The sequence below is a fragment of the Saccostrea echinata genome, unplaced genomic scaffold, assembly GCF_033153115.1.
Source record: "Saccostrea echinata isolate AGI-Se365-2 ecotype Australia unplaced genomic scaffold, CSIRO_AGI_Sech_v1 ptg000054l, whole genome shotgun sequence".
Taxonomy (NCBI): domain Eukaryota; kingdom Metazoa; phylum Mollusca; class Bivalvia; order Ostreida; family Ostreidae; genus Saccostrea; species Saccostrea echinata.
Window position 1 is genome coordinate 16,777,525 of NW_026889803.1, and position 27,515 is coordinate 16,805,039.

The 27,515-nt window shown below is 33.6% G+C and overlaps 1 protein-coding gene across 1 annotated transcript; it reads right to left on the bottom strand.

Annotated features, from left to right (window-relative positions):
- Positions 1–1,171: 1,171 nt before the first annotated feature.
- On the bottom strand, positions 1,172–27,515 carry LOC133205195 (tonsoku-like protein). The gene is made up of 25 exons (XM_061340955.1): positions 27,401–27,515; positions 25,115–25,210; positions 24,146–24,364; positions 23,645–23,824; positions 23,163–23,235; positions 22,822–22,993; positions 18,286–18,394; positions 17,912–18,057; positions 17,597–17,749; positions 16,394–16,519; positions 15,860–16,064; positions 15,445–15,524; positions 13,932–14,012; positions 13,558–13,794; positions 12,620–12,734; positions 12,148–12,256; positions 10,908–11,768; positions 10,447–10,603; positions 8,369–8,447; positions 7,763–7,915; positions 5,711–5,874; positions 5,336–5,507; positions 4,252–4,427; positions 3,998–4,071; positions 1,172–1,909 (listed from the first exon to the last, which is right to left on the bottom strand). Exons 1-25 carry the CDS (start codon positions 27,429–27,431, stop codon positions 1,555–1,557), a joined length of 4,323 nt encoding a protein of 1,440 aa, XP_061196939.1. The 5' UTR covers positions 27,432–27,515; the 3' UTR covers positions 1,172–1,554.

Consider the following 27,515-nt stretch of genomic DNA (forward strand, 5'->3'; position numbering starts at 1 on the left):
TGACATTAACTTTTACGAGTACTAGACCAATCGGGCTACATCCAATAATTTTTACTAGCCCTGACCATAAAATCACCAGCCCTGACCAAACTTAAAAATTGACTTTTTATTAACTGCTAATTATAATGGAAAAAAGTTTCGAAACCAAACTTCAAAAAAGATTCCGTCTCTCGCACCTGTTAAGATATATTTTGACAGACTCTTCCATACGTCGCTAGCCATTAAGTCGGGTTAAGCGTGACATACAAATATTATAAGCCTTTATTAAGGAACAATCAATGAACTTAGTATAAAAATAATTACTCAAAATAATACATTGTGAATTATAGAATATATTATTCAATAACTTCATACTAATTTTATATAATGAAGCTAGTTCCCATCGCAACTTGTCTATTACAGCTGGGCTAAAAATAGCAATTGTGTCATGCGGGAAAGTTTTCTTTTCGATGGATGATGTTTACTGTCAGACAAATAAGAATTAAAAAAAAAATTAAAAAACCTTTTTAGAATATTTCTTTGAAAGACTGAAATAAGGGTTATCATTTATTTCATACACGCGACCAGACGGTCTAGTTCACGAACATTTTACATAACCGGACCACTCATTTACTAGACTGGGTCGGTCGGAGGTGCCTTAGTGTCAAACCCTGCACTGTGGCCTCACCCTACTCTCAGAGGTCATAATTTGAACAATCTTGAAGCTACACAACCTGAGGATGCTTCTATATTGATATAGCTAATCATGGCTTTCCTGTTCTTGAGATTTTTAAAATATTTTTTATATATTCAATGTTACACTTTGATCTCCTCTTATGGCCCAACCCTAATCCTGAAGGTCATGATCTGAAAAACTTGAATCTACACTATGTAATGAAGCTTTCACATAATTTTCATTTTTTCTAGCCAACTGGATCTTGAGACTTTTAAAAGATGACATTTTTCACTAATTCTTCATTATCCTCCCTTGGAAGAGGGTGTGACCCTTCTTTTGGACAAACTTCAATACACCTTCACGCAAGGCTGCTTTGTGCCAAGTTTGGTTGAAATTGGCCAAGTGGTTCTTGAGAAAAAGATGAAATTGTGAAAAATTTGCAATAACAATGACGATGACACACAAATTTTGATCAGAAAACTTCACTTTAGCCTTTGGCTCAGATGAACTAAAAACAGTACTGACTAGAATTTTATTCCTTTCTCTTTTAGAGCAAGCCAATAATATACATATATATTCATTTAATCAAAAAAAAAAAAAATCCTGAGCTTAACGGATATAACAAATTATGTTTATAACGAAGCAAAATCGTCCGTCCCTAGCACTTCGTTAATAGCATGTTTTACTGTATATGTACAATTCGAAGAAAATGAGATGCTTCTAAAATACAGTATGTATTCTATGTACAAACAAGATACTAGTATATGAATAAAAAGCACAAATAGCAAGGACAAAAATGGGCTGATATTGCTTATTAACAATGTCTAAACTTCCCTGGGAGTGTTAAACATCCAAAATTTATATCAGAGACATACATGTATATACAATTCTTAGAACTATTACTTATCATCAACACAAAGCTCTATAACATCTAAAACATTTCTAATAACTCCTACACCTGTCTGCCAGTACTGAGTCCAAACATCAGACAAGCACTCTATGTCCAGTTTCTCCAACTGGTCACTGCTCATGCTCAGATAGGTCAGAGGTCGCGCACTATCCAACTTTTCCCCCAGCGTGTCCAGGAAATCAGAGTTGATTGGGGAAGTGATGGTACACCCTTCTGTGATTAACACCTCCAGAGGCGAATTTTGTTTTGTTGACTCAGACAACAAAGCTGTGACTACTTCATTGGTCAGTTTTGGATTGCAGGAAATGTCAAGTCGGGTGATATTTTTTCCAACTGCTAATAACCTTAATTACAGAGTACAGACAAGTAAATAACAAGTATTCAGAAAAACAGTTTTGAAATAGAAGACATAGCGATATCACACTTATGTCACAAAATGACCCTGACCTTAAAAATAGTACGTGTTTTGAAATTTTATAGGTGTTAAATGTGAATATAGAGTATGTATATTAAAATATAATACAGTCAAACCTGTATTGAGAACTTCCAAAGGAGAAAGGAAAAAAGGTTGAATATAAGATGTAGTCTCTTAATAAGGATTGCTTATTCTCCGGTGTTCAAAGGCATACATTTATTCAGCAAATATAATACAGTGGTGAACATATAGGTTCAATTCTCATTTGCCTTATCAAACCTAAGACCTAAACATAGGTAGTGACTGTTCCTTTGCCAAGCACCCAGCTCAATGGCCCTGAGTGCTGGGTACAGGTTTAAATTTGAAGCCCTTCACTGGTATATGGTGACTTCTCTATACATGTAAAAACATAGGTAATCAGAGATTACAGAGCTCACCTCAACGAATGTTGTCTTTAAGTAAGGCAAAGTCCCACACTAAACTAATAATATAGGAGTGTGCATCCCTAGATGCAACATTTATGCAATTTTGGTCTGATAGGGCTTGCAGTTACTTGGGAATAGACTTATCTGAAAACTTAAAACTAGTCATTCATCCAGAAAATGTAAGAACCAAGTTTTGAGATTGTTCGTGCCTTGATGCATCATCCATGCAAGTTTGGTTCAGATAGGCCTTATAGTTACTTGGAAATGAGATCTGCTCCAAAAACTTTAACCTGGTTACTCATCCAGAAAATGTAGGTCAGATCCAGCATCCGAAGCAAGTCCAGTAGTGTGAATCCTTAGAAGTATCCATGCAAGTTTGGTCAATATAGGGTTTACAGTTACTTGGAAATGACATCTGCTCCAACAACTTTAACCTGGTCACTCATCCGGAAAATGTAAGTCAAATCCAGCATCCGAAGCAAGTCCAGTAGTGTGCATCCTTAGATGTATCATCCATGCAAGTTTAGTCAATATAGGGCTTATAGTTACTTGGAAATGACATCTACTCCAAAAACTTTAACCTGGTCACTCATCCCAAAAATTTAGGTCAGATCCAGCATCCGAAGCAAGTCCAGTAGTGTACATCCTTAGATGTATCATCCATGCAAGTTTGGTCAATATAGGGTTTATAGATACTTGGAAATGACATCTGCTCCAAAAACTTTAACCTAGTCACTCATCCGGAAAATGTAGGTCAGATCCAGCATCCGAAGCTAGTCCAGTAGTGTACATCCTTAGATGTATCATCCATGCAAGTTTGGTCAATATAGGGTTTATAGATACTTGAAAATGACATCTGCTCCAAAAACTTTAACCTGGTCACTCATCCATTAAATATAGGTCAGATTCAGCATCAGAAGCAAGTCCAGTAGTGTACATCCTTAGATGTATCATCCATGCAAGTTTGGTCAGTATAGGGCTTATAGTTACTTGGAAATGAGATCTGCTCCAAAAACCTTAACCTGGTTACTCATCCAGAAAATGTAGGTCAGATCCAGCATCTGAAGCAAGTCCAGTAGTGTGCATCCTTAGATGTATCATCCATGCAAGTTTGGTCAATATAGGGCTTGTAGTTACTTGGAAATGAGATCTACTCCAAAAACTTTAACCTGGTCACTCATCCGCAAAATGTAGGTCAGTTCCAGCATCCGAAGCAAGTTCAGTAGTGTGCATCCTTAGATGTATCATCCATGCAAGTTTGGTCAATATAGGGCTTATAGTTACTTGGAAATGAGACCTGCTCCAAAAACTTTAACCTGCTCCAAAAACTTTAACCTGGTCATTCTTTAGCTGAAATTGCAGCATCTGGAACCTTGACTGGTACAATAAAACACACTAGAAGCATCCTCCACACATCTCTGACTAATATAGGCCATAGAAGTACTTGAAAAGAAAACTGCTCCAAAAACCTTAACCTGGGACGCCGACACCGACGCCGAGGGTATTACATAAGCTCCCCCAACTTCATTGAGGTGAGCTAAAAAATCCTGAATGGGACATAAAACATACAATCAATCAATCTAAATATCTACCTGACAAGTTTCTCTTTTTCCTCCAGACTTAACTGACAGGAGCTCAGAGTAAGGTCAGCTAAAGAACAGCTGTCCTGAAAAACACATTGTTTAACAGAGAATAACCATGAATATGAATTTATAGAAATTTTGTGATGCCATTCATCTTTTAAAATCAACATCTTTTATAAATCATATTATTTTTCAAAACTTAAAAAAAAAAACAACAAACTTTCAGTTACAAAATCTGAAGCCCAAGTACATTATACACTTGCCTGGGAAAGGAACATTTCAATGTGATGGAGAAATAAATGTAACACGCCACTAGCTGTAACTGTTCCTGTCAGGTTTAGGGTGGTCAAATTACCAGGATTTAAACAACAGAGAACCAGTTCTACTCCTAATGAACCTAAGGTGTTGCTGGATACATCTAAGGTGTGGATATTGGAGTCTGAAATCAGTGTGTTTTACATTCAAATTCATTAACTTAAATGTGATACTGCATTATGGGTAAATTTAGTGACTGGCAAAAATGTGATTATATCCTAAAAGTGGGCATTTATTATTAGCATGATTAAGCAATATTAAATATATCTATTTATTTGCTTTTACAATATTTGTGATTAAATAATTAGTAATTAATTCATATTAAGCATTGCCTAGACCATTGTTAATAATGCAAAAATATATGATTGCTGAAAATTCCTGTTATTTGGTAATACATGAAAACTGGGTACTTATAAATTTCACAAGAAATTAAATGAATATTCATGATCCTAAAAATATAGCTGATTCAAATTTTTTTTCATGGGTCACTGATATTCACAATGTATTTTTGTACATGTATAAAACGACTTACACTTTTTTTAAAATTTGATATGACGTTACTTAGCATGTACAATGACCTTTGACCTTTTGACCTCAAAATCATGGAAATTAATTAAGGGGTAATTAAAGGGTACTAAGTGTACCAAGTTTGAGGTCTGTCAAGCAAAGGGATCTCAAGATATTGAGAAGACAACACTTGATCTACCTACCTACTGACAGGTCCAAATCAATATGCCCCCAATTTTCAAGGGGGGGGGGGGGGGATTTCTGTGAATACGCACATCTCTATATATGTCCTTATTAACTAAAATGGTTTATGAAACCCTGTTTAGCAGTCTAAGAGGAGTTGGACTGACAAAAACTATATGCATATTTACACAGTGTGTCCTTATTAACTACATAGTTTCATGAAATTTCAGAGGATACGTGCACTGACTGAAAGATGAGTCAAAACTGTTATACCTTAAGCAACTCGTTGCCTGGAGTTTAAAGATTACTTTACTATTAAAATCCAAGCTTATCATGACTTACTTTTTACTGTATCTACCAAACTGAGTCTGTTTTGCTGAAACAGTTTAGTTGTGAATCCACATGAGGATAACTCTAATGTTTCCAGAGATGACAAAGAGGAGATAACTGTGTTTAGTAAGGTACAGCAGTTGTCTCCCAGTAGATTGTTACTGAGGGACAGATGCAGCAAATTCTGTCAAGGTAAATGAATTTAATTGAAAAAAAATTTTAGGCAACAAATATCCATGATAATTCATGTATATGGACTTTTTCCCTGCAATTAATTTTTTTCTTCACACCTAATTAGTAAAATTCTACATTTCTTATCATTTTTCATATTTTTTTCATCTTCAATAGCTTCTCCCTCATCAATTATGATGTACATGCAAGTCTTACTTTAGGTGCACTAGTTTCATCTTTCATGGAAGAAACACAATCTGCTATGGTCTTCAATCCTACACTGGTTATACCATTACAAGAGAGATCCAGGGTACACAGATTACTCAGTGATTTCACAACAACTACAAAGTCTTCAAGGCCCTTATCACCTAGTCTGTTTCCTGCAAAACAAAAGATTTTAAAATACAATAAAGCAAGCATATGTGTGATATTTAATAGCACATTCTAGTGATATAATTTTACATATATAACTTCCTATACTATCCAATCTTTGAATATTACATAGATCTTGAAGTCCTGTGAGCAAAGAAAGGTTGCAATGGGGAAACACTGATAAATTTGAGGAATGAATAATAATTGCCAAATAGTTCCACTTGCTGAGTTTTGCTTCATCATTAAAATACAAACATTGGATACTAAATGTACTCAGCGATCCAGCTAGGATCTGAAAATGGAGGGGTGCAGGAGGAGGGCACTTTTTCGCCCCATACCATTTGTTGCTGGCTTTTGTTACATAGGCGTATCTCATAACTTCACCCTTATAATAATGAACTCCTTCAAATATTAATTTACATGTATTTAACCTTATTGATTTGAAAGATATATATATAAACACACATTAGGATAATCTGTAGCTAGTATATACATTAACATATAAAAAGATTTTTTAAAAATCCTCTGAGAATAAATATTACTTTTCTTCTTTTCTTTTTAATCATTTTCTATTCTTATTTCCTATTTTCAAAAACAGAACCATAATTCTTATAAACTAACTGGTTTCTCACATTATTCACTGCAGTATATGTGCTACAGGTGATTGGGTCTGTTTTTGGCAAATGTATAAAATATGGATACAGTATTTGTAGGTTATAAGTAACATATTAGTACTAGTATTAAACTTTCAATTTAAAGCCAATATCTTTTTTGCCTGTTTTATCATACTAGTCATGTTATTAGCAGATAATTAAATTCAAGATTTTAAATTTCTGCAATGAAATAGAACATATTTTAATATGTACATATCTGTAATCTCATAAAATTCTTCCCGAGTGTAAAAAATCATAATTAAGGAGAAAATAAATGAATATTTATACTTGTTTCTGTGCTATTAAATATTGAATTCCTTCTCTTTTCAGAAAAAAACGTCTCAAGAATTTATAAATAAGAAGTGAAGGTCAATGTTAATTCTACTTTCACTTCGTGATTTATTTTTAGAACGCTATAATACAAGACTTGTTTTATATTAATTAAAACAGATAGCTTGGACATTCTCAAAGTATTTCAACTTTTAACCCCTATTCAGACTGTCAAGTGATCAAAGTAATTACCTAATCACCTGTAATTGAAAGTGGACACCTGTATAGTACATAGGTACCGTAATGCGAGTTTCATTGCGTAATCGTCTATGACTGGAGGTGTGAATTGCTGATTGTCCTTGGGTAATCTGCATTGGAACACACTAATTATTCTAATGAGGGAAAAGGACAGTTAGAATAACACAGGACACTAACAGGGGACACAGGGGCGCTCGTGGGGGGCAGAGGGGCGTAATGATTTGAGGGCGGGGCGCGGCGCCCCTCTATTTCACCCTAGCTGGAACACTGTGTACATGTACTTGTCTGTGAAAGTTACCACTTGAATATTTAAAGCAATATGAGCTGCAACTTTGATGTCAGAAATTTTTGTTGCAAAATTGTAATTAACCATTTCAATGAAAGAAAAAAAGAACTTCTATAAACTTCTGTTGTTCATATCTACGATGAAAGACTATTTATAAGCTTTGATTGAAACAAAATTACATTATTGTTGTCCTGTACAATAATGATTTCTTATATAATACTATATATTTGATTGTACAGAATCCTTTATTCTGAAACATTTTGATACTTTACGTCTGTCTTATTGATCAAAAAGGTTTAAATTACATACATTCTTATCATAATAACACATTTAAACAGCAAAATAAAATTCTCAAAAATGCAGCCCAGTTATAATATCATATTATTCTACAAAACTTCAAACATATGAAGCCCTGGGAACATAGAGAACCTTTTAGACATATCTCTGTTATGCTGCTCTGGAACTGAATAGCTTTGAAAACAGGTTTGAGCTGTATCGGACGAAGAGCCAGGTTCTGAAAGTCCAGCTTGCCTCCATTAGAATCAGACTGAATCAGAAGGGTTTTGATGTTTCTGTAGCTTACTGAAAAATAAGAATAAAACACATATCTGTTTAAGAAATACAAAATTAAAGAAAAAAAAATCCACTAACAAAACACTTGTAATATTTAATTACAATAACAACGGATATATATAATTTGAAAATTACATTTCTTTTCAAGACTCTTAAGAGTAAGCAGAATTAAAAATGAAACTTTGACACATTAGGAATCATGATACTGTAGATTCCTTATTTTACGCGAGTACTTATTATCGCGAAATGACCCAAGGGCGTCAAATCGCGAGAATAATTATTCGCGAATGGTTGATTTATCTAGAGATTTTACATACATTCAAGCACCATAAAAATAAAAGCGAGTAATTTTATTTCGCGAGCGGTGCTTCTCGCGTAATTATGCGGTAATTTATTCCTCGCGTATATTTAGGAATCTACAGTATAAAACACAAAGATCAAATGTTTATCAGATACACTTACTAGAGGATAACTCCCTACAGGCTTGCTCATACTGCTGTGACATTGGTGCCAGGTCCAAACTCTCCACTACAGCCTTTACCTATGAAAGTTACGACCACACCAGTGTGCATTACAATATCAGAAAATGAGTAACTTTTATATAATCAAGTACAATTTGAAGTTTCTTTTTACTATTCTCAGTCCAGTGGCCTCTGGGTATCAAAAGCTCGGATATAACAAGGTACTGCTTAACAAAGAGATAGTATTTTTGTCCCAAATTATTTCTTAAATATTTCTTTCATGAAAATGCTGGTTATAGTGAGAACACTGATAACTAGATTCTGATTAGTAGTAAGCAGTAGGCACTATTGGATATAAAAAGGTACTTGCGGCAAGGATGATTGCTAGTCCCAGGTAGGTAATGGCAATTATCAGAGGTATGATTATACAATCTTACACATCCACAATGTATTAAATGCGTTCAGAAATAATGAGTTGTTTTTTTTTATTGTAATTTTTTTTTCTTGGTTTCTAACAAGGGAAGACCATTTTTATAGAAACAAAATTAGAAATGATTAACAAAATTAAAAAGGGATAAAAAAAAAAACTAGAACTGTCCAAAAGGGACAAATACCCCCCGCTGGGTTTTTCAGAGAAGGTACCAAGTCACTAATGTTTTCTAGATGTGAGAGGTGTTCACAATTTGCTTAAACATTTAGAGTGAAAATTTAATTACTCATTGTATTTTTTTAATGAATGAAACTAAGGGGCAGCCTAATAAAACAGCAATACTAATAATTACAGTGTTTTTTATTACATTAAATAAATAGTTTGCAACTCTCTGTCATCTTTGTGAGACATGACACTCTGCAAATTGTTTGTTGAAAAAAAACCACATAATTATACAAAATCAAATTGATCTTAATACCTTTATATCAAACTCATTTTAAAAATAAAAGGCTGGTTCCAGTAACTATGTATGACCGATTAGCTAGGGGTGTCTACACTGTGGTTCGAATCTACAACCCTCAGATTTAAAATCCAACACTCTACCAACTGAGCTAAAGGGTTAACGCACTAGCTAGTGCTAGTAGGAGCGTGGCCTCACTACTTACAATGCATAGCCACTTTTAACTCTGTTACATATGTATTTTGACAGACATAATTTACAATTAAGAGACTTAGACAACAGAGATCTTTATTTCTTTCTGCCCAATTCCCAGGACATATGGATAAGACCTGCTTGATCAGGGATGCCTAACACCTTCCCACACTGAACTCGTTAATTAATCTTTAACTGGATGCATGTCCACTCATTACTCCCAAGGGACAAATGGATTTACTCTATCTGCTGTGTAATGTAAAAACTGTTTTTAATACTTTGTGATTTTTTTTTTAGTTAGAATGAGTAGTTTTAAGCTGTAGTTCACATTTTTGTACAGATGTTCTACATTCTATGTCTCAAACCTTAGACATGAACCCAAAATGACTAAGTCAATAAAAATGAAAAAAAAAACCCTGTAAAATGCAGAAAAATTCTCAAATAATGTTGAAAATACCAGGTGCACATCTTCTTATGGTAAATAATAAGTGTACAAATTTTCATACAAATCTATGCAATAGTCTCTGGGAACAGATCCGACAAAACCACATAATAAAAATGAAAAAAACACCTGTAAAATGCAAAAAAAAATTATCCAATCATGATGAAAATACCAGGTGCACACCTTCATATGGCGAATAATAAGTGTACAAATTTTCAGACAAATCCTTGCAACAGTTTCCAAGAAATGGTTCGGACAAATTCTCGTCTACAGACAGACAGACAGACGGACATGCTGATTCCAATATACCCCCCCCCCAAACTTCGTTTGCGGGGGGTATAAAAAAAGTAACAATTGCAAAGTACTATGGAATAGGGTCTTGTAAATTTAGCAAATTTAATTTTGCAGTTTGTGATTTTAGAATATTACGACGTGGAATGGTTTTTGCTCAAACAGAAAACAATTCATTGCACATTAAATACTGAATATGTCTCTCATTATATTAGGAGGCCACTGTATACACTGAATTTTTTCTAGAGACACTTAAAGCACTACCTCTTCATTTGATGATAATAGGAGTGTGACTGGATCATCCGGACTTAGAACTGATCCATCTCCTAGCTGGATGCTGAGGATACACTGTAATCCAGTCAGTTTGTAGTATCTAGATGCGGTCTCTTGTGCCAGCCACGATACAGTGCTGGAGACATCTCTACAAAGGATAGATATGGATATTTGAATTTGTGTTCAAAGAACTAAGGCATAAAAATATCACTAGTAAAACATTTATGATATTTTCAATGCTCAAGAGGGATTACACAATAGGGGAATCTCATAGTCTCATTGCCTAGGCCTTTAGTATGACTTATTTATCAAAAGTCTCATGTCACAGTACTGGTAGTCATTATGTCTACAAACATCTAATCTCTAGAGCTGAAGCAACGGTGGGTGCTCACACAAATTATGTACTCTTAAAAATGTTAAGAAAATAAATAAGCATCCATTTGATAACTTACTTTTCAAAGACAGGAACTAAAAGTTTTTTATCCTTGACTGTTACTCTTAGTGTTCCCACTGGAAAAGCCACAGTTTGTGTCAATGAACCAGGTGCCATTTGACTGGAAGGGAGGGTAACTCCAGGCCTGACTAGGTTTAGAGTTGATGAAACATCTGACGAAAATCTGGAATCTTGTAAGGAGCTAGTATTTTCCATTAAATTCTCATCAGATACATAATTGTTACATTTTCTTACACCAAAATTTGTCAATTTTGTTTGTTTTGGTTTGCGTGAGAGGCGACTTGACCTTGGCCTAATTTCTACACTGTCATTGCTATTTTCACTTTCACTTATCAAATGAAGATCCTCACCAATTGTAGTTTCATGAACATTTAAATGATTATCTTGAGATAGATTTTCTGCCACAACCAAGGCTGTAACATCTGATTCACTATTCTCATTATCAAGAAAATCACTTAATTGCCCTTGCTCATTTGAATGCTTTTTCCTTTTGGGTCCCCTCTGACTAGAGGGCACCTGACTTTTAGGAAAGACATCATTAACATCCAATCTCCTCTTTCTATTGGTTGGTTTCATATCATCAATCAGCCAATCATCATCCAGGACTTCCTCTTCTGCTAAAAATGGCTGTATTTCTTTCTGTGCTTTAGAGTTTGAAGGCTGGGAAGCAGAAACCATTTTTGTAGCACTTAATCCCACTGCTTTTATGGCACTCTTATAGAATTCTGTGGCACGTTTTGGAGGTTTTTCTTTTTGCAATAAAGGATTTGGATAAGCATCCTGCGATTCTTCTGTAAAGTCTATGGATTCTGTCTCTTGGATTTCAGAATCACTTTCAGAACCAGAGGATAAAGTCCTTCTACATGTAAAATAGTTTCTTATATAGCACCATAATAAACAACACAAGGTTCCATGCCTTATTGAAATTTACTCACTTTAAATGAAAATTATATGCCAGCATAATTTGCTTAGAATTTCCAATAATTAAGTTGTACTTTATGTAGTAAAATGTTTACTGTAAAAGAAAGTATCTAAGGAATTAAATATTTAAAATGTTTGAGAACCTAGTCTTGCAAAAGATTTACAAACCAGCAATCTTGTTTGCTTATGATAAATAATTTACGAAGTCCTTTGAGATATAATAACAGTATTCTTTTAAATAGCTCTGACTAGTGTCTTCTAACCAGTGTATTAAAAAAAACCCAAATATTTTGAATATGTTTGAACACAAACTCTACCTCATACTGGTGTCATTTCTTTTCCTTTTAGGTTGCCTTAGAAAAGGCATTGATCCAGTTGTTTGAGATGAAGAAATGGTTTGGTGCTCTTCTCTAATGGGTGGGGCATCTAAATGAAAAGATAAAGGGATGCTATACTCTATCAATGGGTGTCTGGTAACAGATTCTTGATCCAGAAATTACATGTATAAAATACGAAATAAGCAATAACAAATTTATGCTTTTAAACTATTATGTTTGTGTTAATGTGGTTATTTAGCGTCCACTCAAAACTATACATGCTTTTATTATATATATATATATATATATATATATATATATATATATATATATATATAATTAAAAATTTGCAGCTATATGTACACTATTTCTTTTTAGAAAGGATTTGCAAAAAGAGTACTTGTTAGAATTTTACACTTTTTTTTTGAAATTTTGTTCTATTTTTGTATTAAAGATACACATAATTCAGTACTTGGTAGTCTCTTCTGTAATTTTTGCTCTAGTGATGTAAATTTAGCTATGAGGTCATCTGTGATGTTGTCACATCTCTGTCTCCAAGCCCTTAAGCAGTCAAGAGCTGTATTTCCCTGAAAAAAAAAATAATAGGAAAAGTAAAAATATATTATATACAAAGAGCGTGTAATAAACATTAAACTAAGAGGTACTGTGAACACTGAGCTCACAAAATGATACCCCCTGCCCCCATATGAGAATGGCAAAGTCCATTACTATGGGAAAGCCCAAATATCTCTCCTATCAACATGTAAAGTAGGAGGTGCACAATGGTGCTATGTTATAAAGATTCTGTGAAGTATCATATTTAATCAGTAGTAAAGGAGAAGTTGTGAATAAGAGATGGTTACCCCAAATATATGTATTATAGAGAGAATGAATGTTTCAATATTATGAGAAATCCGAAACGTGTCCGATGAAAAAGTAACAGGAAGTGCATTATGTAATAAAGATTCTGTGAGAGTCTCATTTTTATTCAGTGGTAAAGGAGAAGTTGTGGATAAGAGATGGGCACCCCAAACCGTGACTGACGGATGGACAGACAGCCCATGATTATCACAAAAATACATGTAAGAACTAATTATTCATGGTTTTGTTCTGAAAATTTATCATTAGAAAAAATATCAAACAAAATTGGTTAAAAATAGTGGCCAATTATTGGGGGGGGGGATCAAATTTGATATTTGAATTCAATTTAACCAGAAATTCCAACTTTGCTTAACATGTTTACCATCTTGTAAAATTCAAAAGCTATAGTGAAGGTTTAAGACCTGGAGTTATTAGAATCTACAAGTCCCATATCCTTAAAGTGAGGGACATAAAAATTTATTTATCATTTTAATGCTTCTTGCGCCTGCAAGACTTTGTTTTCAATGTACACATATTTTCCACTATTACCTCGTCATCCTTAGCCAGTACATTTGCTCCTTTTGAGATCAGCAACTCCAAAATTTCCATGTTGCCACAATTAGCTGCATCAATGAGGGGTGTGACGCCTCCACAATGTTGCCCACCCCTGTCATTTACTGCAGCTCCATGCTCCAGTAAATACTGCACTATCTCATAATAGTCATGGTTGGCTGCCTCATGGAGGGGAATCCAGCCACAGTAGTCTCGGGGATTCACTTGGTGACCCTAGGTGTACAGGCAAAAAAAAATTCATAGCAGCTAAAAAGAAGTTACAATGTAGATCACTTGTAGTTCATGTAATACATACATGTAATTTTTTTGCCCATTTGCAAGCATCAGTTAAATGAGTGTTATAGTGGTACCTGTTCTATAAGTCTTTCCACTTTCTTAAGATTCCCTTCTATACAGGCTCTATGAAGAGGTGTTTCACCTTTCTCATTTCTCTGTATTGCAATAAAATACATAGAACTACAAATTGCTATCTAAAAAAAGTTCATCTGAAAGAGAGTACATATGTAAGAGTGAAACAGTTCACCATGGTATAAATTCATTGCAGTATTTTTTGTCAATTTGATACACATAGTACAATACAAAATCTCTGTTTTCCCTTCAGTTCACTTTTTTGATGGGATCATTATTCAATCCGGTGTGGTCATTCAGCAAAACACACTACACAGCACTTATGAAATTTTGGAAAGAGTGATTCTTGAAGAAAAATAGTTTATAGAATAATCATTTTAAAAACAGTCAATTCTATCAGGTCAATTTCTTTTAAGCAATTTGAATGTTAATTAAGTAAATGTTCTCAGTGAAATAAGGCATAAAACAAGAAATGCTAGAGAAACATATACGCCCCCCCCCCCATTTGGCAATATTAAACAGGGAACAACTTTAAACTTAGAATGTCTGTAATGATAGTGAAAAGAACTGGTCATTTACTAGTCAGGGGCAAAAATAACACTTTCATCTAAATCAAATCTGAATATTATTAGGACTAATTTACTTCTTTGAGGCTACCAAAGTACCAAAATTGATGTCAGTCAAGCGAATGGTTCTCAAGATACTGAGCTAACAATATCTTCCTAAAAAAATCAAATGACTGTCTGTCTAGCAGAGTTCTCATGATCTTCAATATATCCCTATGTCCAGTTTAACCCTTGACCTTGTGACCTTAAAAAAAGGAATCATTTATTCCTTGATGGGAACTTATGTACCAAGTTTGATGTCTGTCAAGCAAATGATTCTCAAGATACTGAATGGTCAAAATCTACCTACATGTATGTCTAGAGTAGTTTGACCCCTTTGCCTTTAACCTTGTGACCTCACAAGGTACCAATGTATCAAGTTTGATGTCTTTCAAGCAAAGGGTTCTCAAGGTATTGAGTGGACAAAACTTGGTCTTCAGACAGACTGACATACCAACCGACCTACAGACCGAAAGCTGCAAAGCATTATGATTCCTTTTTCAAGTGGGGTCTAACTTGGAATTTGTTTTCTTCAATCAGTCTGTATCATATAGTATAAGTGTACCATGACATAATAGTATGAAACATATTGTGAAGGAGGTGCACATGCATTGTTTCAACCTTAGAAAAGAATTGAACAAGCTTCAAACAAAAGGCATAAATGCAATTTTGATAATTTTTGCAAATACATGTATTTTTGCTTTATTTAAAGGGAAGTTTCATTTTCACGTTAAATTTACCCCTTTATGTATTAACTTATTATATATTCAATGATATAATTTCATTTAACAACAGTTTAAACTTCTCTACTTCCTTTTTGCAAAAAACAGCAAAAGTAAGATTGCAACAAAATGACCCTTTATCATGTTTATATTTAATAATGTTGGTGTTGTTTCAATTAGTTACTAACCTTTGTGGCAGCTTTGTTTCGCCTTGCTCTGCCTGTAATACTGGTGTTCATGTTTTCTGGCAGCTCTTCATCATTGTCCTCTGTAACAGGCATTGTAAAAGAGATAAATTTCAATGACTTTGACTGATCTCAGCAATGGTTATTATAAAGATACTGCTACATAACACTCTAGTATTTAACCAGCAACAAATTTTTAAACTGATTTTGTCATAAACCTTTTACTTTGGATCATATATACATAATTAAATTAATTGAAAAATTCCAATTCCCCTTACATCTTACATGACATGATACATATTTTGGAAGTGTAGCAAGTCCATACAAAATACAGCTGTAACATTTGGAGTATTTTCCTTTGTTTCAATCAAACCAAAGAGAAACGAAGGATATCCGAGCCCAAATTATTTGGACTAACCTGATTCCGATAATTCTGATATACTAAGTTCCTCTTCCTCCTCTGCTTTCGTCCTCTGACTATCTTTCTCGTCATCACTGAGCTCATCAGAGCTATCAATGTTGTACTTTTCTTTGATTTTGTCCAGTTTTCCTGTTGTCTGTTGAAGGTGTGATTTCTGATTGAAGTTCTTCTGAACATCAGTGAGTGCTTTCAGGACAAGAAACTAAAAAGGATACAAATTTTCTTCATATCTAGTAAACAGGGTTGAAATGTCTTTCAACTTTTTACAAATGAACTCTCTCTGATGCAGGATTATAATTTAAATACTACTGTATGTAAAAATGACTTCTTTAAGACTGGCAAAATGAATGTCCAATAAAATCCTGACCATAATGAAGGAATTTGCATTTTCCAAAGACTATAACTTTTTTTTTCAATTTGAAATTATCCATCACATTTGAACAGTGTATACATGTACATGTGTGTCGTGATTACGGTAATGAGTTTTGTAACAGCAGAATTGCTGTAAAATTTGACAGGCTATAAGCCTACCTCTAACAAATGGTGCTTAGCTTTCTTGGCATGTTTGTACGCAGAGAGGTACGTCTTGCTGATATCATCATACGCTTGTCCATCAGAAAACTGGATCTCAGCAATATTGAGAAGGGTCTTACAAACCTAAGATAAATTATTAAAAATTGTGACAGCAGGAAAAAAACACAGTCCTCCATTACAATATACTCCAAACTTCACAATGAGACGCAATCCTTTTTCGTCCCGTGTTTGAATTGATCAGCTTCAAATTTACATCAAGACATTAAATGCTGACAATATGAATACTTAAGGAAACCGGGGCACTTAAATATCTTTCTGTATATAAACAAGATTTTTTATGCTCTGTAACAAATCCATGTCCATTGCTGATAATTACTGAATGTAATTGCTAAATGAGTTACAGTCAAATCTTGTAATCTCTGATGGGTGCTGAGAAATAACTATGAGTTTGTGACAAAAAGGTTAAAATTCAGAATGAAAAAGTGGTTTGGTGTGTGGGCTTTCAACTCACTCTGACATATCCATTTTATTACTTGTGGATAAATCAATGTTCAAGACATACATGTAGTAATGGTCAAAATTACACTTATGATGTGAAACCACACAGTACTTTTTAACCTTTCTTCTATTTATAGTGTTTTTGTCCTTGTGCCAGATATTTAATTTTATTTATTGATTATGTTCTCAAAAACTTAGTTTAAATGTATTTGATCATCTAATTAGTTATTTTCTATTTTTATATAATTCTCAGCACATTGATATCAATATATATAAAATTGTCGAGTAAATCTTTAAGACTTAAACTGATTTAACAAGCATCTGTATTCACCGTGATGACGCCCCTTAACCCGAGTGAGCGTGTACTTTCTCAAGTTATGCATGTTATTTTCCTATGTTAAGAATGTTATGTAGAATCTGTAATTTCCTAAATATTATAACTTTTAACGTGAGATAATAAACACCAGTATCTTACTTATCTAAGAGACCACACACACATGCATAAACTACAGTGACTGGGTGTGGTACTGCCATATTTTGGGGATGTGTCGTTTCATTAATTTCAAATGTGCATCTTCTATTTGTATTTTGTTCAACTGGTAATGTGAGCATGTATTATTTTTCAAATTTTCAATAAAGAACCTTACAGAAAACAGACATTTGTTTAGCATTTGTTGTTACCATACCAAAGTTCTACTGTACCTGTACATCATCGTCTCCCCTTGCCTCTATCTCTTTCATGTAATACTTGATGGCAGCTTTATATTGTTTATCATCAGCATATGTTTGTGCCAGGGAAACATAAATTGGGATAAAGTCTTTTGTAGGTTTACTTAGATCTGTGGCACACTGAAGCTGAAAACAAGTATTAACTTTTCACTACTGTAAATTATCTTTTAGAAGAGAATAATTTTTTTTGTACTGAATTTTTTTAAGTTTTTACTAGCAAAGACAAAACAACTCAATTTAATGACAGTTGAAAGAATTTACCAGGAAATATACATATGAAAGTCATACCATTTTCAGATAGTAATCAATGGCCTGTTTAAAGTTGCCTGCTTCAGCTGAGCAGTCTCCCAGACTTTCAAAGAGTCTCAGTCTGTCTTCAGAAGGAGTTGAGGGGGCTGCTTCTAAGGCCACTGTTGCTTCTTCTAATTTTGACACTGATTGAAATATCAAACAAAATTAGTCATCATGGCCATTTTCTTAAATTTACATATTAATGTAGTGAAACCACTTCATCATTTTTCATACACAACAAAACTGCATCATTCTAAATGCAGACTGCTGAAATACAATGTACATGTAAGAGCACAAAAGGGTCAATCAAAGTTTTGATAGTGATAATGCTTGCAATTTCACTGTTCAGTGTACATATTCTCCAGACACACCTGAACAAAAAAGTCTTCTAAGGTTCTCGGCCTCTGCTCTTGGACTGAGTTTATAGGCTTTTTTCAAGGCATGCTTACTACTACTGAAGTCTCCAATCTGACAGGAAATCTGTGGGAATAAATACATGTATATTCAATGAATACAATGAAGCTATGTTTATGGATATCATGTTTCATATCACCATCTGAACATTTTTAAGTAGATCTTCTTTTTCCTAACATCATAAAATCTAAACAAAATATATTCTTCAGAGTTTGTCCTCACTTTTCACAGACCAGCCATAAAGATAACCAGAAGTCTCTGATGAGACTGTAGCTCTACTGGTTGTATTTATAAAGGAAGATAAAAGAAGCACTTGGACTTGAAACTTTGCAACAGCAATAAATAGAACTAGAACTGTCCAAAAGGGACAAATACCCCCCCGCTGGGTTTTTCAGAGAAAGTACCAAATCACTAATGTTTTCTAGATGTGAGAGGTGTTCACAATTTCCTTAAACATTTACAGTGAAAATTTAATTACTCATATATTTTTATACGTCCGTCTTACGACGGGATGTACTATGTTATAGCGTTCATGTTTGTCCGTTCGTAAGTTTTTTCATGTCCGGCTCATAACTTTAATACTATTATGCCTAGAATTATCAAACTTTGTCAGCTGATACATCTAGGGTAGAAGGTGTGTCGCACATTAAAACCATGTCGTTCTGACCTTTAATAAAGACGCTATGGCCAAATATGGAAAAATTATAACTAGAAAACCATTAGACTTAGAATCAAAAAACTATGTCTTTTAACTTTTAAATTACACAATCCCAAAAGATGTCAGAGTATTGCAGTATCTTTATTAAAAAAGTGTTAAATCAAGAAAATACTAGTCTTATTTTTTTCATTATGTTCTTTACAGCAATCTGTAACAACAAAAATTCCACCTCTCCCATGGGTGTAATGATCAGGCACTGGTCAAGGAAAATTTTGATAGCAGAAAATTGCATGTCAAATTAGAGATAAATTAATGAGTTTAGTGTGAGGAGATAACTGGCAGAGCATCTCTGATCAAGCAGGTGTTATCTACATCTCTTGGGAAATGGGCAAAAGGAATCAGTCTCTTAATTAATTGCTTGTGTTGTATTGAATTGTTCTTGTTGGCTAGTCTTACTTTCAAGATAAATTTGATGTAATTAAAACTAATTTGATATTGTATATAATAATTAAAACTTATATGATATTGTATAATATAATTTAAACTAATTATTTATTGTACATTTTTTATTTGAATTTTTATATCTTTACAACAAATTGCAGACTGCCTTGTCTCGCTAAGATGTCATTCAAACAATTGAATCTAAACTGTTTATGATAATTTAACAATATTTGATGGGCGTATCATGCTGTGGTGGGGCACTTTATTAAATGAATGAAACTAAGGTGCAGCCTAATAAAACATCAACACTAATAATTACAGTGTTTTTTATTACATTGAAAAAATAGTTTGCAACTATCTGCCATCTTTGTGAGACATGTGACACACAGCAAATTGATTGTTGAAAAAAAAATATCATAATTAATTATAGAAAATCAAATTGATTTTAATACCTTTATATCAAACTCATTTTAAAAATAAAAGGCTGGTTTTAGTAACTATGTATTTTGACAGACATAAATTACAATTAAGAGACTTAGACAACAGAGATCTTTATTTCTTTCTGCCCAATTCCCCTGAGATATAGATAAGACCTGCTTGATCAGATATGCCCTAACAGCTTCCCACACTGAACTCATTAATTAATCTTTAACTGGATGCATGTCCACTCATTACTCCCAAGGGACAAATGGATTTACACTATCTGCTGTGTAATGTAAAAACTGTTTTTAATACTTTGTGTTTTTTTTAGCTCTAATGAGTAGTTTTAAGCTGTAATTCACATTTTTGTACAGATGTTTTAGATTCTATGTCTCAAACCTTAGACATGAACCCAAAATTACTTAGTCAATAATAAAAAAAAAAAACACCTGTAAAATGCAGAAAAATTATCAAATAATGTTGAAAATACCAGTTGCACATCTTCATATGGTAAATAATAAGTGTACAAATTTTCATACAAATCTATGCAATAGTCTCTGGGAACAGATCCAGACAAAACCACATAATAAAAATGAAAAAAACACCTGTAAAATGCAAAATAATTATCCAATCATAATGAAAATACCAGGTGCACACCTTCATATGGTGAATAATAAGTGTACAAATTTTCAGACAAATCCTTGCAACAGTTTCCAAGAAATGGTTCGGACAAAATCTCGTCTACAGACAGACGGACAGACAGACGGACATGCTGATTCCAATATACCCCCCCTAAACTTCGTTTGCGGGGGGTATAATAATGATCCTTGGTTTAGTCTCTTTTTGGCAAGATTTATTATTATATCAGACTAAAACTGTAGGAGGAGTAGCCTTTTAAAACAATTTTACTGAAATTTTGATTTAAGTAACCATGGCAACATCATTCAACAAAATCAACCAGAAGTCTCTGATGAGACTGTAGCTCTACTGGTCTGTTTGTATAACAAAAGAAAAGTAGCACTTGGATTTGAAACATTGCAACATGCAACAATAAATAGAATTATGTATCTTAATGTAGTCTACTTTTGTGACAAGTTATATTGAAATCAAATGAAAACTAGGAGTAGTAGCGTTTTGAAAGTATTTCATGGAAATTTCTATTTCTAGTAACCATGACAACACCATTCACCCAAATAAAAAAAAACAGAAATACATATTATGTATCGTAGTGTATTCTAACTGTGTGCCAAATTAGATTGAAATCAGACCAAAATTGTAGGAGGAGTAACATTTTAAAGGAATTTCACAGAAATTTCTATTTTAAGTAACCATGGCAACACTGTTCATCAAATTCAAAAACCAATGCAATAAATTATGTATCTTAGTATAGTCTTCTTGTATGCCTAATTATATTAGAAGCAGACTAAAACTGTAGCAGGAGTAGCGTTTTAAAGGAATTTCACAGAAATTTCTATTTTTAGTAACCATGGAAACACCGTCCATCGAAATCAAAAACCAATGCACTAAATTATGTATCTTAGTGTAGTCTACTTGTGTGCTGAGTTATATTGAAATCGGACCAAAACTGTAGGAGGAGTAGCGTTTTAAAGAAATTTCACAGAAATTTCTATTTTTAGTAACCATGGCAACACCGTCCATCGAAATCAAAAACCGATGCACTAAATTATGTATCTTAGTGTAACCTACTTGTGTGCCAAGTTATATTGAAATTGGACCAAAACTGTAGGAGGAGTAGCGTTTTAAAGGAATTTCACAGAAATTTCTAGTTTTAGTAACCATGGCAATACCGTCCATCGAAATCAAAAACCGATGCACTAAATTATGTATCTTAGTGTAGTCTACTTGTGTGCCGAGTTATATTGAAATCGGACCAAAACTGTAGGAGGAGTAGCGTTTTAAAGGAATTTCACAGAAATTTCTATTTTTAGTAACCATGGCAACACCGTCCATCGAAATCAAAAACCGATGCACTAAATTATGTATCTTAGTGTAGTCTACTTGTGTGCCAAGTTATATTGAAATCGGACCAAAACTGTAGGAGGAGTAGCGTTTTAAAGGAATTTCACAGAAATTTCTAGTTTTAGTAACCATGGCAACACCATCCATCGAAATCAAAAACCGATGCACTAAATTATGTATCTTAGTGTAGTCTACTTGTGTGCCGAGTTATATTGAAATCGGACCAAAACTGTAGGAGGAGTAGCGTTTTAAAGGAATTTCACAGAAATTTCTATTTTTAGTAACCATGGCAACACCGTCCATCGAAATCAAAAACCGATGCACTAAATTATGTATCTTAGTGTAGTCTACTTGTGTGCCAAGTTATATTGAAATTGGACCAAAACTGTAGGAGGAGTAGCGTTTTAAAGGAATTTCACAGAAATTTCTAGTTTTAGTAACCATGGCAACACCGTCCATCGAAATCAAAAACCGATGCACTAAATTATGTATCTTAGTGTAGTCCACTTGTATGCCGAGTTATATTGAAATCGGACCAAAACTGTAGGAGGAGTAGCGTTTTAAAGGAATATCACAGAAATTTCTATTTTTAGTAACCATGGCAACACCGTCCATCGAAATCAAAAACCGATGCACTAAATTATGTATCTTAGTGTAGTCTACTTGTGTGCCAAGTTATATTGAAATCGGACCAAAACTGTAGGAGGAGTAGCGTTTTAAAGGAATTTCACAGAAATTTCTAGTTTTAGTAACCATGGCAACACCGTCCATCGAAATCAAAAACCGATGCACTAAATTATGTATCTTAGTGTAGTCTACTTGTGTGCTGAGTTATATTGAAATCGGACCAAAACTGTAGGAGGAGTAGCGTTTTGAAAAATTGTTTACAGACAGACGGACAGACAGACAGACAGACAGACAGACGGACGGACGACGGACACCTTACTATCGCATAAGCTCTTCTGGTCTCTGACCAGTAGAGCTAAAAACATACCAATGCCTTGGTTGTCAGGGTTTCACATTCTAGTTGCCTATCCTTCAGTTTGCCTGCAATTTTTTGAGCAGCTTCCAGAAATCTCAAAGCATGACTGAGATTCCCATTACGCTGGTACATTGCAGCCAAGCATGTCTGACATCTGTACAGATCACTGTGGAAGTGATGACGTCTAAAGAACAAAATATCACTCAATTTATACATCAAATAATGGATAAATAACTGAATTTGAATTTATCTGTAGCATTATATAAATAAAGATGCATTATTCTTTTGTTCCTTCATTATTCTTGTGATTATATTGTGAAAGAAATGCAGACATATGTATTTTCATGCATTACTCTGCCAATGTGATTGCCCTCTTCAGATTATCTGCACATTTTTTTGTGTCTCCTAGGCCATCATGTACAAGTCCTAAAACAAAAGTAAAGATATATACATTACTTACTATTATATATTCATATTGACACACTGTGTTTTTAAAACATGTAGTGTACCTAAAAGATGTGCTTCACATAATTCATGTAAAATTATATATTGACTCTCTGTATTTGAGACAAACAAGATTATTACACATGGAACACAGCTGAGTGCATGCCTTCTGTATTATTTCCAAAATATACAAAATCCTCTTTATATCAAACACAACGAGAGCAAGAAAAAACCTCGAGATACTAAGTTAATATACATAAAGTAAACGTTGGGACTTCCAACTCGCTTCAAAAGCTTTTGGATATCCAAGGTATTTGAGATATTGATGTTCCAGATCCCAAAGTTCAACTGTTTTTTTAAAAAAGATTAACTTTGGGAATATTAAGGTTACCTATATTAAGATACAATCTGGCCTTCATCTCAAAATATTCCACTTCCTTCACATCTCCTTTCTTCTTCAACTCCTCACAGACTTGTAAACTTTTCTGGAAGGCATCCAGAGCCTTTTGTAGGACTGAATTGCAAGCTTCCTTATTATTCATGTTTTCACTTTGGATAAAGTAAGTTCTCCCTGCAATTACAAAAAATAAAAACAAAAAGTGAAATGCCATGCAATGTTAACAATTTTGTCAATGTTATCTATAGACACTTTTCAGTAATTTTATCAAACAACTTTCACTTTTTTTAAACATTTATATGTATTCTACTCCATTTTCCAACTCATTATATTTTCATCGTAATAATACAATCTTAATTTGTAAATTTAAATACACAAAAAATTTCAAATCACATCTAAAATTTCGAACAGTTAAGGCCTCTTGAAAATTACAGGCACCAATCTTTTTTCTGTACTATTAAATGTTCATCTACATGTATATAGTATGTGTGTTACCAATGGTTGCCCACGCCCTCTGTTCCTCAATCAAATTCTCACATTTCTTAGCAAGATTTAGATGCCGTTGCTGAAAGTGTAGAGCTTTTTCGTAGTTTTGTAGATCACAGTAATTTTCTCCTATCTTCCTACAAGCGACTGCAGCACCAATGCTGTCATTCAGGGCATCACTGATCGCAAGTTCTTGTTCATGTTCTGACTTTGCTTCTTCAAACAATCCTAAAAAAAAAAAAGCAGGGAATTGATTTTTAATAAAAGATGGGAAGAGCTTTAACAGCAAATTCAAGGCATTAGTCCTTACACTGAGTCATAAATATTTACATTGAAAATACCCGTATGTGCTAACAATGTCAACTAAAGAGAGTTAAAAAAAAAATTCGAAGGCTTTGCAACATCACAGTGAATTTATGTGGTATAACTGACTCATTCCTGTGTTTTAATGTAAATTTTGGAAAATAAAAAAATACACAATTTAATTTTTTAAAAACTTTTTAAAGCACCGTTTTCACAGTCAAGCATCACTTTTTTTTTATTTTGGATGATAACTTATCAAAGTATTAAATTACTTTTTGGATTATTCATTTCCGAGACAAAAGGTTGGCCATGCCTAATGTAAATAGTTGAACTTCAATATCTCAAAAGTAGATATATATCCTGAATGCTTTGGATATGTGGAAGTGAATTGGAAGTTCCAAATTTTTTTCTTTAATGTGTTTTTAACTTCACTATCTCAAACTCTTTGACATCTTGAAAATTTAAGCTTTTTTCTCAGTCCTATTGAGTTTGAGATAATGAGGTTTGACTGTATATGCAAATCCATTTCAAAACCTTCATTAGCACAAATCTCAACCAACTGATATGATATTCTTTCATCTGTCTGGTGTGGCATACAGGAGGAACTGAATATTCAATAGAAAGTTATACATACATTAGACATTCTCCTTTAGATTGGATTAAATTAATACTTACCATTTTTAGCAAGTAACTCTCCTAGATAATTTGCAAGAGAGGCAACCTCTTTCAGATTTCCCTTTTTATCAGCTTTAACTTTGTCTCTTCTTAGTTCTACAATAAGTGAAATATTAAAGACATGTTGGAGCAGGTTATACATTCCAGAGATAATAAAAAACAAGTATACAATAGAAATTATGATAAATAATGAGAGACTTTATTAATTATTGCTGACGATTTACTATGAAACCGGTCCATATTTGTATACTTCTAGCTGAGCAGACAAGGTGATGCAGCAATGTTCAAAACAGCAAATGAAAGAGATCAGAGTTGGTATGATTGCTGATTTTATCTTACAACTATGAACTACAGAGTCCAGTGTTTGAATAAGCTTGGTTGCAAACGAGATTATTTGATGATAGCCAGTAAGAGCTCATTGGTGTTATCCAACATCAGACACATGCTCAGGCACATGCCTTGTCATAAAAACATAGTATGAAAGATACTTTTATTCTTTGATTAAGTTGCTATGGGGAGCATCTACATGTATCACCATAATATTTTCAAATAGACCATGCATTTTTATTTATGATCATAATCATGATAATTAAATAGGATTAATAGTTGCTGTAAATGCATGGTCCAAAACAACAATTTTCCTTGACCTGGTCAAATTGTTGACTGAAATTTCTCCAACTCTTTCCCCCCTCTTATATTTGATGTGGGGCCTGCACTTAAAAATATAAAGGTAGTAAAAAGAATGAGATGTCAAAATGCGGTTCTATGTAGTAAACAACTACTTTGCTGCTAAATCTTTCAACATATCGACTTATCTGAAGCATACCCGTGGAAGAACACCACAGGCGTTTGTCTCATACATTACGCTCATCGTCTACTATACAATAACACGTGTTATTGTATAGTGGAAAACTAGCGTACTGACTGAAACAAACGCCTGTGAACAGGTTGGGCACACCCCACCAAATGGTCATTTATCCCCCGTTTGGTGGACAATCTCCCATATCGGAGACGAATTTTACTGACCATTTGGGAGAGAAAAATGGTTGTGTTCAATTCCATAGAATGGCGTGGAATGGTGCATAATTTTAAACCATGTGGAATAAAATATAGATATTTATCGGTGTTCTCAGTGAAAAAAATCGGAAATTCAACGTGCAATTTTTTGCGAAGAGTCGTTCAAAAATTTGACAAAAAACGTCACATACGTAAACAAGTGCAACGTTTCTCCGTTTTTACTCAAAAAGAAAATTCCCTCCTTCTCCAACGATGCTGCACCTGTCAATCATGTTCTTTACTTTCTATTTCGATTATCTGGGCAACCAGTCAAATAATGCAAACCAATAAAAAACGATGATCTTTTTTTAACCTGGTCAAAAGTCGGATTTTACTACAGAGGCACATTTGTGTCAATTTTCAATTAGGAAATCAAAAGAAAAATAAGTTTTCGTCTTTATTTCGTTTTATTTTGTACGCAATAGTTTTGTTCTCTATAAAATAGTAAATGAAGTTAGATTATGATATAATTATTGTTTTAAAACGATGTACTTGGAACGAAACAAGAATAATTGCAAAAGACACTTTGTAAATCTTTTATTGGAAATTATTTATCAAATATATTAAATTCATCAGTAATATACATATTAAACCACAAAACTTCGCATGGAATATGCAACTTCATCCTAAAAGAAAAATAACAACAGATATTACGTTCAAGTCTAGAAAAATTAAACTTTACAGCAATAAGTGCCCACCATACCAGTAAAGTAATGAGGAGCTCGTGTTTAACGGGATTTTATGCAAATAAATATTGACGTCGATCATAAGAGCGATTGAAAGTTAACTTATCAAGAGTTAAACCACTGGATAAAATAGAATTTTTATCGTACTAGACACAATCAAATTTTTTTTGATCGATTGATCAAGAAGTTCGGCTGTTACGACAACTATGGGTATCGTTTTTACGAAGTTATGGAGAAATTGCACATGGAAAATCGATTGAACTATGTTAATTGTGCGAGGAATATATTCACTAAAATTCCCCAATGCCTATGCAAATGCGCTTTTGCTTTATTTTAATAAAATTTGGAATAGAATAAAAAAGTCCACCATTTCGTCAGTAAAAGTCGTCTCCGATATGGGAGATTGTCCACCAAACGGGGGATAAATGACCATTTGGTGGGGTGTGCCCAACCTGGTGAAGAACACATAGTATTACACGAATACATGATGTTAGATTTAATGTGCTAGCCCCAGGTGAAATACATAATTGTGACCTATACATACTTTCTATTTCCCTTTCATCTTTGGTGTACATTTCTTCTATATTCTGATTATTTACGATTTTGCATCTACCCGCCAAATTCCTGAAAATTTGCAAAAGACTTCCACTGATATATTG